At 42.3% G+C, this 15226-nt stretch overlaps 3 protein-coding genes across 6 annotated transcripts in view; 2 read left to right on the top strand and 1 right to left on the bottom strand.

Annotated features, from left to right (window-relative positions):
- The window catches only part of kpna4 (karyopherin alpha 4 (importin alpha 3)), a 13462-nt gene extending 7955 nt beyond the window's left edge, over positions 1-5507 (top strand). Inside the window, exons 10-17 of the mRNA XM_008309725.3 lie at positions 376-420; positions 913-1044; positions 1222-1350; positions 2078-2182; positions 2297-2368; positions 2656-2818; positions 2905-2999; positions 3187-5507. Coding sequence (XP_008307947.1) covers positions 376-420; positions 913-1044; positions 1222-1350; positions 2078-2182; positions 2297-2368; positions 2656-2818; positions 2905-2999; positions 3187-3282 — 837 coding nt within the window. The 3' untranslated portion in view covers positions 3283-5507. The remainder of the gene's footprint in view (positions 1-375; positions 421-912; positions 1045-1221; positions 1351-2077; positions 2183-2296; positions 2369-2655; positions 2819-2904; positions 3000-3186) is intronic.
- Positions 5508-5665: 158 nt separating this feature from the next.
- trim59 (tripartite motif containing 59) lies at positions 5666-9716 on the top strand. Of its 2 annotated transcripts, none has more exons than XM_008309722.3 (5): positions 5666-6011; positions 7107-7414; positions 7503-7724; positions 7835-8044; positions 8313-9716. In XM_008309722.3, exons 1-5 carry the CDS (start codon positions 5966-5968, stop codon positions 8916-8918), a joined length of 1392 nt encoding a protein of 463 aa, XP_008307944.1. In that variant the 5' UTR covers positions 5666-5965; the 3' UTR covers positions 8919-9716. The 2 variants fall into 2 exon arrangements, with proteins under 2 accessions (XP_008307944.1, XP_008307945.1); XM_008309723.3 differs by having other exon boundaries at positions 7082-7414.
- Positions 9717-10835: 1119 nt separating this feature from the next.
- The window catches only part of smc4 (structural maintenance of chromosomes 4), a 17208-nt gene continuing 12817 nt past the window's right edge, over positions 10836-15226 (bottom strand). For all 3 annotated transcript variants that reach the window (XM_008309721.3, XM_017031932.2, XM_025055101.1), the window contains 9 exons: positions 14950-15102; positions 14732-14858; positions 13870-14059; positions 13300-13444; positions 12759-12932; positions 12381-12563; positions 12061-12293; positions 11281-11464; positions 10836-11137 (listed from right to left, as the gene is read on the bottom strand). In XM_008309721.3, coding sequence (XP_008307943.1) covers positions 10973-11137; positions 11281-11464; positions 12061-12293; positions 12381-12563; positions 12759-12932; positions 13300-13444; positions 13870-14059; positions 14732-14858; positions 14950-15102 — 1554 coding nt within the window. In that variant the 3' untranslated portion in view covers positions 10836-10972. The remainder of the gene's footprint in view (positions 11138-11280; positions 11465-12060; positions 12294-12380; positions 12564-12758; positions 12933-13299; positions 13445-13869; positions 14060-14731; positions 14859-14949; positions 15103-15226) is intronic.

Genomic DNA, 15226 nt, shown 5'->3' with positions numbered 1-15226 from the left:
GTTAGGGTAACTGATGGTAACTTTTTGTATAGAGTTTTCTTCAATTTACTCCACTAGACTTCACCCACAGTCCAAAAATATGCTGATGGCCAATTGATCAGTCTTTGTTTGTCTATGATGAGCTAAATCTGTTAAAATTGTTATTTTGGGAACATTGACTACTTTGTTTTATTTCTGAAATCTGTGAGAATTAAATGTCTTCAAGTTTCAGAGAGACAAAGTTGAAAATGGCTGCTGAATTGAAAGCACATTAATTCTGATGCTGTTAATGCAGAAGTAAAAGTGAAGTGTGTTTGACAGAAGCAGTGACTCAGCATCTTTATTGATCAAGCACAGCATTTTTCTCCATCTAATGTCCCCCTCTTTTTCCCCCAGATTCTGCCTGCTCTCTGTGTGCTGATCCACCACACCGACGTCAGCGTGAGTATGCGGGACCTGGGGCCGGTGATTGTCTGGTTCTGAGATCTTTGTTCCTAAATCATCAAATGTCAGAGGAATACCAATTTAATCTAATTAATTGCAGGATAGTCCTGGATTAATCGCGATTGAGTTAAATCCACATTCCTAATTATGACAAACCTTCTGTTTATTGCTGTAACAGAAAAACATCAGCCGGTAGATGTCACACCTGTTTTTATTTGTAATGGATCCATTTTATTTGTAAATAACAACATAGGTATTGATGAGCGTAGATTGTAAATACTATGTTAATTCTTGACATAAAATTCTGTAATAAATAATATAGATTATATATAAATATAATAATTTCAATAATAAAATTCTGGTTTAAAAAAAGGGGAATTTTTAAGTTTTGAAACTTTGATGTCCAATGAGACAAATTTGTTGTTTGGGATATGCAAATAAAATTGGCTTGACTTTTTCATCAAAACATTTGTTTTTTTGGCTCTTCAGATCCTGGTGGACACAGTGTGGGCACTGTCCTACCTGACCGACGCTGGTAATGAGCAGATCCAGATGGTCATTGACTCTGGCATCGTCCCTTACCTGGTCCCTCTGCTCAGTCACCAGGAGGTCAAAGTTCAGGTATTGAAACAACTCTGTGTGAACACAGCACCATTTACACTGTGACCCACAAAAGAAGATGACCTGAGGGGAGGTTATAGGGTTCTATTCTGTTTTAACAATTGGTATTGAGTGCGTAGAAAAAGATTGTTGTTAGTAACTGTTGGATTGAAAAAACATAAATGTCATCTCACACAGACTGCTGCCCTGAGAGCTGTTGGGAACATAGTGACTGGTACTGATGAACAGACCCAGGTGGTTCTTAACTGTGACACCCTGAGCCACTTCCCTGCCCTCCTCACTCACCCCAAGGAGAAAATTAACAAGGTAATCCATGTGATGCACATCTCCTCCACTTATATACACACGCTCTGTGGCTTTTACACACACAAAATAATTGGTTCAGCGACTGCAGTTTTTTGGAAGTGATGAAATCAGAGACTCTGTGCTTGTGTGAATGCTGTGTGTGTGGTAATAGATGAGACAGATGGCTAACTGCAGAAACGAGGAGCTGTGAAGACCACAAAGAAGATCCCAGCGGCTGGAGTAGCTGTAGTTAGGCAGGATGAGGGGGTTGGGTGGGTGGGTGGTGGGGGGTGTTAAAATGGCGCGTGTCTGTTATTGAATGTGTGATTCTCTGGGTTGGTGGCTAAAGGGTGCAGAGACCTTGTGTCCCTGTTGATATTGGAGTGCATCTGAGACAGGTCACTGAAAAAAAAGGGGCCTCTTTAGTGACCCGTACGATGATTAGAGCCCCACGAATCGCCCAGGCCCCACCCACACAGCACTTGGTCTCGACCAGAGGTCAAGCCTTTCTGAGCTGACCTCTGGGTTCTGATCCAGCTTAAAAACAGTCATTAATACAAACAGAAAAAGGTGGGAATTGAGAACCGGTTCTCTTTGAGAACTTGTTGTTCACAAACACACCTGAACACCTTGTTCATCAATTCCACAAATGCATTTTAATGTGGTGACTTTCTTAAAGCCTGGACAATTGTCCATTCATTTTTCATTCTTGTGCATAAATATTGTTGGTGTCTTTGTTGTCCTGCAGGAGGCGGTGTGGTTCTTGTCCAACATCACAGCAGGCAACCAACAGCAGGTGCAAGCTGTCATTGATGCCAAGCTCGTCCCCATGATCATTCATCTCCTGGACAAGGTTTGTATCTGTTCCATTTGGGGGTCTGTCTTCACTGATGGGTGTGTGTTCTCAGGTGTTTTGGGGTTTTTTTTTGTTTGTGCTTAAACATTCGTTCTTTCCTCTTTATTTCAGGGTGACTTTGGAACTCAGAAGGAAGCTGCTTGGGCCATCAGTAACCTGACAATAAGTGGCAGGAAAGATCAAGTAAGATTTCTTTTCTTTTTTTTAAAGATTTCACCTGAGAGAGAGTGTGTAGAATCTTTAAACAAAATGTACTTGGCTACAAGTGTTGTTCTTAGAACTGGATGGACCAACGTTGTTCACACAAATGGCAGTAGTTTTACCAGAATCAGCAGAAAATAACCACTGCCATTAATAATGAAACAGATTTTGTCTTTATTTATCTGTCAAGAGGGATTTGGAATTTTTTATAAGAGGGGGAAAAAAAGCCCTCATAGCTTTATGACTCATTGGCTTCCCCTTGTCTGTAGGTGGCGCACCTTATTGAGAAGCAGGTGATCCCTCCGTTCTGTAACCTGCTCACTGTTAAAGACGCTCAGGTGGTTCAGGTCGTCCTCGACGGTCTTAGCAACATCCTGAAGATGGCCGACGATGAAGCGGAAACTATCGCTAACCTCATTGAAGAGTGTGGAGGTGAGATCCCTGTTTGTTTATTTCCACTCTGGCCACAACACAGTAACTGTGATAGTGACTTTTTTTCTAAACTTTTTCTCTCACAGGCTTAGAAAAGGTGGAGCAACTCCAGAACCATGAAAATGAAGACATCTACAAATTAGCTTATGAAATTATTGATCAGTTCTTCTCATCTGATGATGTGAGTTGTATTTATGATCATAATAGATTTAGTTCTTGTTTACAGACATTTTCTCATTATATAAAAGCATTATATGTCGATTAGACATTAGACATTCAAGTACTGCTGAGTATTTTAGCTTAACAAGTGTTTTAGTCACAGTTACTTCCTGTGTCATTAATGCTGTGTCGACCTGATTGACATTCAGATTGATGAAGACACCAGCCTGGTCCCAGAGTCCATCCAGGGCGGAACTTACGGCTTTAACTCCGCCAACGTGCCAGCAGAGGGATTCCAGTTCTAGACGACATCTGGGGTATTCTGGAGTTTTGTTTACGATGCAGCACTCTGTTCAACATAAAAAAAATTAGGAGAGAAAGAGCGAGAGAGAGCGAGAGTGTGAGAAATTTGATCCATTGTGCTTAGCTCGTGGGATCCATGGCTGCATCTTATCTGAGAGAAAAATGTGTGGATTTCATTTGGCATTCCAGAGGAACCAGTCCAAATGAAGTTTGAGATGGCGAGTGGGTGCGAGTGAGAATGAGTGGCTACATGTTGCAAAAAAAAGCAAAACATCTACATCAAATGTGTTGAGAGACGTGCCGACATAACTTCTGTGTTATTGGAGCTGTCGTCTTCGGAATACTACTTCAAATGACAACAAAAAAAAACTTGATGTTTGCCTGGGGAGATCCAAAGACATCCAAAAGTAACAAATCACACAAATGAATAGAACGTTATAATTATCAACTGAGATGAACCTCAAACCATCACAAATCTGCGGTCCACCGACTAGAGAGGGCGCCATCCTCGACGTGCCCCTCCAACCAATCGGCCACGCTATCAGACATGTGTGTGAATGGACCCATTGTGTATGAATGACTGGACTCAGTACAGAGGAGCCAGGTTCATCTCCTCCAACAAGATGCCCCGATTGGGGCACCACCCTCTCCCCCTGGCGGGTGAGGTCGGAGTCCAGCTGCGCGTGTCGCATGTGCGAGAGAATGGACGGATGAGTTGTGTGTGCTTGGCTGCGTGCGTGACTGGGAGAATGCAAGGCTGGGTGAGAACGCATGCAGAGATGGAGAAAAAGAAACAAATACAACATCTGGAGAGAAATGAAAATGAGAAACGCAACAATGAGGTCATCAAAGGTGTCAGGCCTTTGGATGAAAAAGGCTAATCCTCTATATATCCCTAAAAGGAAGAACTTTGGATATGAAAACAAATCGTCATCACAAGGATTATATTTTTGTTTTGAGTTAATGTTATGTTAGTATTAATTGACACTGGACAATGCAGTTGGCACGAGTGGAGCAGCAGTGCATTGTATGAAGATGCATTTGGTGGCTTTTTGGGCTTTTTCTTTGCCTCCAGTGTGTTCCCTTTTATGATACTTTTTTTTTTTAGTTTCAGCTTTTAGTTTCATTGCTTCTGTAACAGTGATTGATGACCATCATATTCCATCCTCACAACTGAACCTACATACCAGTCATGGGCTTGATGCTGTGAAATTCAGAAACAACACTATAATTAACCAAATGACACCGTGATCCCCCTGCCCCGACTCCCTTCCTCCCCCCGATACTGAATCGTTTGCCCTTCAATTTTACAGCAAAAATCACTGCTTTGCAGTACTGTTGCCATAGCTTTGAATTATCATCGAGAGAAGAACAACAGCCATGTCATGTAGGATTGTGAATCATAACCTTTGCATGTACTAAACTATAGCACAGTTACTTTTTTTTTAGGACATTTTAGTTTTCATAGGCTGTGGATACAGTGTAATTTTCATTTTAAGTAAAACTGTGCTTAAATGTTACATGTTACTACCCCCAACCCCTCCCCCTTAACTTGTGTCCTATTTGATAATTAATCTTTAAGGGTTTGCACATGTATCGCAAAAGTGAGGCCTGACGTCTTTCTGAAGGCGTGTTGGTCAGTTTCAGAGGTCTGGACCTGCCAACAGCCTCCACAGTAATACGCATCACTCTACCACAATCTTTGTAGTACTCCTAGAGTAATCCTATGATGCTTTCTAGCGATACTTGAGAGAATAATGAGTCAGATTTCGGGAACGGTAGCGACAAATCTGCTAAACTATCTCATAGATTAGAGGGGGATGCTAACCTCCCTTTTCTTGGGAGGTGAAAGGAGGCGCGAGTTGTCCTGAATGGGTCCTTCTGAATAATTAATAAACCCATGAACAAGTTTGCTGTACATGTAGTACCTTACCGTCTATAGCCCCACTCCTCCCGTCCCCCTTCTACCAGCTAGATGTAAGAGCTTACCCTTTTCCATTTTTGTGTTAAACTCCAAACACTGTAGTAAATGATTACACTTTGTGCTCATAAACCTTCTGTTGAACATAGGGGTATATATTTTTTGCAGCATTCCTTGTTAGCATACATGTGGTTTCAAATCTAAGATTATTAAATGGAAGAGAAAAAAGGTGGTTTGCCCAAAAGGAAAGTTTTTGGGGAGATAGGCTACACCTAATAGGTTGTCTTCAAAAATAAATAGTGAAACCAAAACCATGTGCCTGTATGTGTGTGCTCTGTGATGGTGTGGTGTGTGATTAATAACCGAATTTCTATTGTTTTATTTTGAAAGAGTTGAACAGCTGTGACGTCGTTGTTTTTCTCCTAACGGTTGACGTTGAATTCGAATGAAAAATGGGGATCTTGATTGGACAGGCAAACCGTTTTTACGCATGCGTATGACGAAATGTGAATACGACGCATTTAAAGACGGTCCTTAAAGGGACATCTATTCCACTCCAAAACGTATCAAGTTTTCCCGAATTTTCTCTAGACATTGTTTTTAACTGTATCTCAAAGAACCGTATGAGCTGAGTCACGAACGACGAACAGTTGACATGTTCGTATTTGTACGTAAAGGCCCAGTTATTAACGCTCCCCCGTCTTTCTTTTGAGAGTAACTTATTTTCCGAGTGTATTTGAACACATCATGACAAGGAACAGGAAATGACAGCTGTGTTAGGGCGAGATGCGTTTTTACTTCTAGCAGACGGTGAGTTAAAAAAAAAACAGCATTTTGTTTTTTTTAAATGTAAGTTTTACTGACCGAATGTGAAAAGACAACATTGACGATGTGTAGTTAATTATAACTATTACAGCAAAGCAGTAATGTTTTCGGCGTAATAGTCTGGAGAATTTGGAAGTGTAGAGTTAGTTATGCCAGTGTAGCCAGGTTATTTCTAATTTTTTCCATCGCAAATAAAACAACAGCGTCTTTTATTCACAAACAAAAATGGCCCGGTTTGCTCTTTGTAGTTTCTAAATGAAAATATGTTCGATGGTATATTGGCATTCATGACCGCAGTACTTATTGTGATAATTTATTGTGTTTATCGTATATTTAACCAATGTATTTTAGCAGGAAAATACATAGCATAGAATGGTTAGCATTCCAGAGTGGAACTAAATATAGTGTCCACTGTCGACCATAGGCTTTCTGTTCCATTAAAAACTTTAGAACAACAGTGATTAAAAAACTGTTAGTTCAAGTATTATGTTTCATTACTCTGTCTACCATCCATATATTTAATAAGCTACGTTTTTATCAAAAAAGGTATTATTTTTACAGCTTAATAGATGGAAGCTGACTACTGTCTGTGAGTTTACACTGTCTATTGTCTGCAGTACAGACTGTAACAGGAGGAGGACATCCACACACGTTACATGACCTGTAACAGGAGCCAGACCTTTAGTCAGATGCAGCTACTGTCAGTTTAGTACTGTACATCACCTGTCACACACTGACACAGTGATGTTGTGTGTTTGCTTTTTAATTTTTTAGGTAACAAAGTTTCTTTTTGCATTGGAAAGACTGTTTAAACAGTATGTCCAACAACAGTGTATGACAAGTCCAAACATTTAGGAAGTGTCTCTCGGCTCAGTCCATCCTGGTCGACCTCTTGGAGACACGTTATTGAGCTGAACTGATGTAATCAATAATGAAATAAATCTTTTTGTTGTGCTTGACTGTGACAGTGAGTCACGACTGAAGGGAATGATGTAAATCCTAATGTAATTACCGACTGTCCCACTGTTTTAACTCTTGTCTTTTGGATGTTGAAGGAGTCGATGTGTTTTTGCTGAACAGGTGCAACACATTCAGTTCTTCAGCCAGTCCACACCTGGTCCCTTGTCTCCAGCATGGACATCTTAGAGGAGGACCTGACCTGTTCTGTTTGCTACTCTCTGTTCTCTGACCCTCGAGTGCTGCCGTGTTCACACACCTTCTGCAAGAGCTGCTTGGACAGCCTGCTCCAGACATCCACAAACTACTCCATCTGGCGTCCACTCCGCATGCCACTGAAATGCCCCAACTGTCGCAGCGTGGTAGAGCTGCCACCATCGGGCGTGGATGCCCTGCCCACCAACGTGTCCCTGCGAGCCATCATTGAGAAAGTAGGAGATGAAAACCTTTGTTCAGCTGAGACATGGTGTCAGAGTGAAATCCTGTGGTTCAGCTGTGTGTCTTCACTCACTGTCTTAGTACCAGAGGGACAGCGAGCCCCGCCCCCCCTCCTGCCCCGAGCACAACAGGCAGCCACTGAACATGTACTGCGTGAAGGATCGAACGTTGATCTGCGGCCTGTGTCTGACCACGGGAGAGCACCAGGGCCATCCCATAGACGACCTGCAGGCGGCGTTCATCCGAGAAAAACAGACGCCCACCTCGCTGCTCTCCCGACTCTCTGAGCACAGATGGGCGCAGGTGAGAATCCCTTCAACGTGTGTGCAGTAAAATAAAAACAGATGCAGGTGTGATGACTGTCCCTCACCCCCTCACCCCTGACCCCCACCCCTCCTCTGGTCCTTCTACAGGTGTGTGAACTAGCAGAGCAGCTGGAGCAGGAGAAGACTCGCTGTGAAGGCGTGGTGAGGCAGAACAAACAGGAAGTGAACCAGTTCTTTCAGACACTGGAGGCAGCGTTGGCCAAGAAGAAACAAGCCTTCCTGGAGGCGTTGGATAAGGCTGCCACAGACGTGTCCCGAGCCTATGACCCACTAATCCACCGAGTGAAAGAACTCCAGGTGGGACTGACCCGCTGTCACATTGTGACATTTTTAAAATATACAATGTTAACATTAGTAAAAATAATAGAATGTTTTTGACTTACCATAATACTTGGTATATCTAACTTGGTTACTCATGATTAATTAATCCACATTTACCCTGTAAATAATCATATTAAAAATGCATTCATCTGTCAGCCCAAGTTCATATGAGAGTATTCACTGCGGGTTGTAGCTATTGTTGACGTTGACAACTGTTGCTCTGGAAACACTGTTGTTCTGTCAGGAGGAGCAGCTGGACCTGGTGTCCCTGGGTTCATCAGTGGAGGAGGAGGAGTCGCCGCTGCTCTTCCTGGAGAAGGTGCATTTGTTCCGAGAGCGGGTGGATGACTTCATCAACACTCCACTGCCCTCCGTCATCAACCTGTCCATCAGTCCACGGGCGGCCGAGTACCTGCAGCAGCACTGGTCTGCCGTTACCATCGGCACCCTGGACCAAGCCCCCGTTCCCAAAGTGAGTTGCTGCTCCAGATGCGGCGGCACTGAGACGGGGGGCGAACGGGCCGATGGCCAGGCTGGGCACGTGGGCTGTGAGCCGCAGCCCACCTTTGGTGCAGCACTGTGTGGGCTGCTGCTGCTGCTGATGCTGCTGCTGGGAGCAGCCCTCTGGATGAACCCAGTGGGCGGGGCTTCGCTGGGCTTCTCCCTGCTCTCTCACCTCAGTCAGCTGCTCCACTGCCTGAACTGTGACCTCATCACACCGATGTGGGACCTGCTGGTGTCGCTAAAGGCAGTGACGGAGGCTGCTGTGGACAGGTGGAGGGCCCAGCTCTCTGCCGCCGTGGAAACAGCCTTTCAGCAGCTGACGGCTGTGATCAACGCTCAGCTCTGACTGGACGCTGAGGAGAACACAAACAATTCAACAGTCGAGTGATGTGACTGACGGCTGTTACAGTGACAGAACCGGAGACTGTTGGAGAACAACGACACACTATTTACACCTAAGCATTTACCCACAATGCACTGCAGGTCATGCCTGTGTGTTTTGAAGTCCCTTCAGTTTAGCGTCAGGGTTTGGTCTTATTCAGATTAATGACAACTGCAGTGGAATTAACACCAACATGTTTCCAACATGGACACAGTTTGACACCTGGTAAATGTGTTAGAAAATTCAAGTCAAAGGACTGAGTTTGGAGAAAATATATCTTTAAGAAGAAGTTTAAATCAACAAGGTGTGAAATGTCATGTTGTTTAAATAATTTTGCACCATTAAGCCTATTAGTTAAAGGGTTGGGCTTGTAGTTGAAGGGTTACAGGTTCAGATCCTAGCTCTCCTGGGTGTACTGAAGAGCAGACCACAGTGTTCAACATATATTATGGTCTGTTGTCATATTGATGACCGCTCAGACCTTTACACCATGTACCATAGTTGGACTTCTTGGTCCCAGCCCTGTACCTCTGACTTTTTTATTACATATCAAGGACTGAGCTCTCCTTTATTCTCGTCACACTCCCTACTTAATTATGTCATCAACAAAACTACCACATTTTCTTAGGAAACACTGAAGTCTCCCAACAGACAGAAATACAGAATAATCTGTTTGAACTCATATTTCACAGAATCTTTGTGACCTTTTTATACATTTAAATATTCTGTCTGTACTGTGGGAATAAATGTGTTTATATATCAGTCCCTCTCATTCTATCTGTACCAGAAAGCAGCTAGCAGAACCAGTCGTCATCGTACCGTGTTTGCACTAGTGTAAAATACACAATGGTATTGTCCAAGCGGTCACATTACCACAGACCGAAGGCTACTTTATGCTTAACTCCTAAATACACATATAGACGTGTTAGTTGCGTGTGTTATTTGGTATGTTTTCGGAAAGCTTTTGATGTAATGGCCAAAGCATGAAACAGAGCAGTACCGCTGGAAATCATGAGGGGCAGTGTTGCGCAGTAGAAAACTGTCCATCCTTAAAGGGAACTTCCAGTGTTAATTTTGTTTAAGGCATGCATTGAGGTATTTAACCTTATAACGTTAACGTTGTAACGAGTGGTTCATACCTGTTCTCTCCGTGTGTAGGTGTTCTTCAGGTTAACTGTTAGTCCAAACTGACTACAGGTGTGACTGTGTATGATTGTTTCTCATTTGCCTGAACAGATAACCACTGGATTATTTTTCAGGCATTAGAACAATAATATATAGTGTTATTGGTTAACACATCATATTTAAAGGTCAATGTTTTTTCATCCAGGATATATAACATATATATACTCATACATAATCTCTTTTGGTCTTTAATAATACATTTAATTTGTATGTTTCAAAAGAATGTATATATTCTTGCAAAATGAACACAATATTTATAAATATATATATATATATATACATGCATAAATACATATATACACATATACCTCTAAAATATCCTCTAAAAAGTTGGTGACCTCAGGTTGAGAAACTGCTCTTTATAAATCTTGTTAATTCTCTCCACTCAGACCAGAGCTTCAGTTTCTTCTGATGAAAAGTACCTGCGCACAACACAGCCACCAACAGGCTCCACAGTGAGTATGTTGTTTATTATGATATTTGTTTTTGTTTTTTTGCTGAACATACTTTTATAGAAACTGAATGTAGGATTCCCTGTGCCAGGGTCTGTTTGAATCATCGTGTCATATCCTGGTTTAACACGTATCAAAAAATCTGCCATGTCAACAGAGACTCGTCAACCACAGTTCATCAAAGTCAAACCAGGCACTTTCAGGTGTGGGTGCCGTCATATTAACGATCACAAGAACGACAGGAAACTTTAAGAAGACATTTATTGATTCATAGAGTAAAAGATAGCAGCATGTAGTTGATAGAAGAGACAAACATTTACACAAACAGAATATATACATCTGTGAGAAAAGGAAAAAATAAAAACCCAGGTTTCTTCAGTCCTAAGCTGTGACAGCCTGCTGCGCCTTCAAAACAATGGTTTTGGGGTTGATTCCCACATTCTTGGTGGTGTTGTGAGTCTTGTAGATGCCGATGAGGCGATCTGCAATCTCGAACATGTTGTTCCTCAGAGAGATGATGATGAACTGAGCATTCTTTGTTTGTTCCTGCACAGACAGGAGGAGGAGGAAAATGACAATATGAGTTTAGAGATTTTCATTTCAACTTCAGATTTATTTTCAGAGCAGCTGCTGCAGGAACGCAGCACAACCTTCTGCTCATCTTCTCTGTGACACCGTTTCACACTCACGTAAATGTAACAGGCAACGATGGAGACGTTCTTGAAATCCAGCGCAGCGTCGATCTCGTCCATAAAGTAGAGTGGTGTGGGTTTGTAGTGGTGCAGAGCAAACACCAAAGCTAGGGAGCTCAACGTCTTCTCTCCTCCTGACAGATTGAAGATCTTCTTCCAGCTCTTCTTTGGAGGACGAACGCTGTAAGTAAGATGGAAAAAAAAGGAGCAGAAAGACAACTTTAAAGCCTTTAGAAAAAATCCAGTCTAATCCATTTACTTTCTTAACAGAATTGAGTCAATTAGTCCATAAATAGTTTTAGTCTCTACATTTATTCCTAATGAGATTATTAGAGTATTTTTCATGATACACACTCACATGCTGGTTTTTGTGACCACTTACACAGACATTCTCCAGCACCTCACTCTAACCTTCTAAATCCTAACCCTAATTCTAATCCTAACTCACAATGTCCCCAGCACTTGGCCAAAAAATGGCCCCAACAAGTACAGTTATACCACAACAACACACACAACAAAGAAAGCTGGGACACACAGCTGTATTTAACAACTAGTGTAACTCACCCAATACTAATCGGAAAACTCCACTAGAGGGAGCCCAAAAACCACTGGCAGCATGGGCTCCATAGTTTGAGAACCTCTGCTCTTAAGGATACCTTGAATGTTTCTCAGTGTGTTATTGATGCAGCTCTTCATTTGAACAAAAACATCTCTGAATTTAAATAACATCTGAGCTGTGCTGATAAAATATTTAATATTTATTTAAAATATTTGTACCTGAAATTGATGCCCTCAGAGAAAGGATCTAAGCTGTCCACCAGCTCCAGCTCTGCATCGCCACCAAGTGTCAGCATCTGGTAGTTTTCCTTCAGCTTGTTGGTGATCATGTTGAAGCCTGTCATGAACTCGTTGAGACGCTGTTTGCGCAGGTTCTCGGAGGCCAGCTTGAACTTGTCTCTCTCTGAGGTGATCTCGTCCAGCTGAGCAACACGCTGCAGGTACAGCTCCTCCTGAGAAACACACACACAGAGTTGAAGTTCATTTAAAGTTTTATATTCAAATCATTAGAGTTGAAAAGATCTGAATTCAGATGCTACCTTCTTTTTGTACTCAGCAATGGCTCCCAGGTTGGGCTTCATCTGAGCACACTGCGCCTCCAAGGTGATCATCTTGTTGATGATGACATTCGGGTCAGAGATTTCCTCCAGCTGAGCTGCAGAGTAAACAGGAAGTTCTTCTGCTGGTTTGTCTTCCATGCTGTGAAGAGACAACTTTGAAGCCTGTGAGATAAAAAAAACAACAAAGAAAAATCATCAACAGTCAGTGCACAGACTGAAAGACAAACAGAACCAGTCTATGTGACCACATCGTCACTAAATAACCTTCACCAAACGGTGAGTTTAATTACACACCGATTATTGTCATGAGTGGCAACAGTGCCCTGACAGATCCAGACCTCCTGGTTCTTCACTCACCTCTTTCTGCCAGTGTTTGATCTTATTGTTGTGTTCACAGATGCTGGCGTCGATCTGCTCCACCTTCAGACGGACGCTGAGCGACTGCTCCTGCAGCGCATGCTCCTGCTGCTGCAGGATCTTTATCTCCTTCAGCACACCCTGGTACTGTTCCTGCACCTCAGGAAGAGCAGTCTGGAGGAACAAAACTTTGTCAACGCCAATGCATGTACAATAGGTTCCACACATGGTCATTAGCAGTGATTAAGTAGCCACCCCTGGTTAATGCACTACTCTGGTACTGAAAATACAACTAGTTGGAGACAAATGTATTTCTCTATTGTCTAAATCTAAAAGACAAAAACATGTTAAATGTAAAATGTCAGTAGCTTTCTTAAATTCTGTTTCTGAGCGCTGCAGTGGATTTAGCCCCGCCTCCAAATGCTCTCATTGGTTGTGACACTTAACACCGGCCCTTTTTCAGAACGTGATCTTATCACAGATACTACTACTGCTACTACAGAGAGAAAGTTATCATCCACAAGGTGGAAGTTGTTCTGACCTCAGCCTCCTCACAGGCCTTCATGGTCTCCCCAGCTTCGTCCTCCAGTTTCTTCAGCTGTTCTGTGAGCTCCAGCATCAACTTCTCATTCTCCTCCAGCTCCTCCTGCACACGACTCACACTCTCCTCACTCTTCTTCAGGTTACTGCAGAGGACACATTGTTAGGAAATCTATCCACAGTGGTGGCTGTTACCTGTTTTTCCTTTTCCATAAAGTGAAAGTCAGACACCAGCTGCTCTGAGATGTTTACTCTTCTCATCTGCTGCAGGACGATTAAATTCTCCTGACCAACAGTTGGTGAATTAATCATTAGTCTCTGCTTCAGAGCTACAGTGATTAGTTCAATAATTAATTATTAAGACACCAAAAATTCAACAAATATTTTTCATCGAGTTTGTGTGTTACATTAGTTATGAATTGAGACACATTCTCTGGTTTCAGTATCTCGAGTGTGAATGTCAAATATTTTGGATTTCTAGACAAAAACATTGTGTGGTTGTGGACACACTGAAGGACATTTCCCATCACTGCAGTTCTATGTCCCCGCCCTGAGTCTTCTGTTGCATTACCGATCGGCCGTCTTTATGGCTACTTTGGCCTTGGTGATGGTGGACGAGCAGTCATCCAGCTCTTTGTTGATCTTGTCCAGCTTGTCCTGCTGAGCCTTTAGCTTGTGACTGTTGATGTCAACAATCAGGTTATGGAGTCTCTTCACCTCATTCTCCACTTTCCCTGCTTTGACAGAAGCTGCCTCATAGTCTGAGAAAGTCAAATGAGAAAAAGTGAGTTCAAAATTTGTTTCATTCCACCATTCATTCAATTCTCCACATGTTCTACTATGAAAATATGTTCTGTATCACAGTCATGATACAAACAGTAAATATGACTAAAATCCACCAACTCTATACAGCTAGATTTTTAGAATATTTTGAATTAGTCCCAAGTATGAGAGTAAGGAAAAAGGGATACACCAAAATATCGCAGTATTTCATTTCACAATATCATATTGATATTCAACATCACTATTTTTTAAACACAAATATTGATGGTGTTGGTTCATTTTATTTTGCTTTTTTAATTTTACTTTACTAGTGAATACAGATGTAGCTCCCTCTGTTCCAGCTTTAGTAACCTGATGTTAAGCATGGAACAGCACGATTTATTATGTTGTTTTCCTACAGTTAAATTGTAAAAGAAAAACCCACATTTTCATGCCTATAGCATTGCAGCAAACATCATATCATTGTCCCTAAGTTGTGTCATGTATCGTATCACCTGATTGTTGCCAAAACACCACTAGTCTTGGGTAAAGGCAAATGTGAAACACAGACCTGCCATCATATATATGTAAATATACAATCATGATTAATCCACCCTTTGATTAATTAGTTTAAAGTGTTAACTTGACTGATGGCCCTTAGAGGAGCCCACCTTTCTTGAAGGCTTCCAGGCTCTTCTCCAGTTGCTTCTGCTTGGCTTTGTCTGGGGCGGCTGCCAGAACATTGGCCTCCAGTTCCTTTATCTGAAGTTTCAGATGAGCCTCCTGATCAGCAAGACTCTGAAGAGAGAACAGAGAACAATTCTCTGTGACACACTTGCACGTGTTGATTCAAATTCAAACAACTTTATATGAAGTGTTTCTGACGTACAGTCATGCTTTTGGTGTATTTTTCCAGGGTGTTCTTCATGTCTCGGAGCTGCGGCTGCAGACGCTGAACCGTCTCCTCCAGCTGCAGCTTCTTCTCCTGGCACCTCTGGAGTTTGGACACCTTCTCGTTCAGCTTGCTCTCCATATGATCGAGCTGTATGCAACATGTGAAAACCATCATGTCAAGTACAGTGCTGCGGTGCTCTGACAGAGGAGCGTTTGAATCCCCAGCTCACAGCAGCTTCTGGTTCACAGCAGGATTCAGATACAAGCTTGAT

Source organism: Cynoglossus semilaevis, chromosome 4 (assembly GCF_000523025.1).
Source record: "Cynoglossus semilaevis isolate Cse_v1.0 chromosome 4, Cse_v1.0, whole genome shotgun sequence".
Classification (NCBI taxonomy): Eukaryota; Metazoa; Chordata; class Actinopteri; order Pleuronectiformes; family Cynoglossidae; genus Cynoglossus; species Cynoglossus semilaevis.
This window is presented reverse-complemented; position numbering and strand designations above follow the sequence as displayed.

Excerpts from the sequence above, each read along its gene's own strand:
- trim59 (XM_008309722.3), top strand. The coding sequence starts at position 5,966 with ATGACAGCTGTGTTAGGGCGAGATGCGTTTTTACTTCTAGCAGACG. Across the intron at positions 7,725-7,834 it reads CTGAGCACAGATGGGCGCAG|GTGTGTGAACTAGCAGAGCA; the intron begins GTGAGAATCCCT and ends GTCCTTCTACAG. Across the intron at positions 8,045-8,312 it reads ACCGAGTGAAAGAACTCCAG|GAGGAGCAGCTGGACCTGGT; the intron begins GTGGGACTGACC and ends TTGTTCTGTCAG.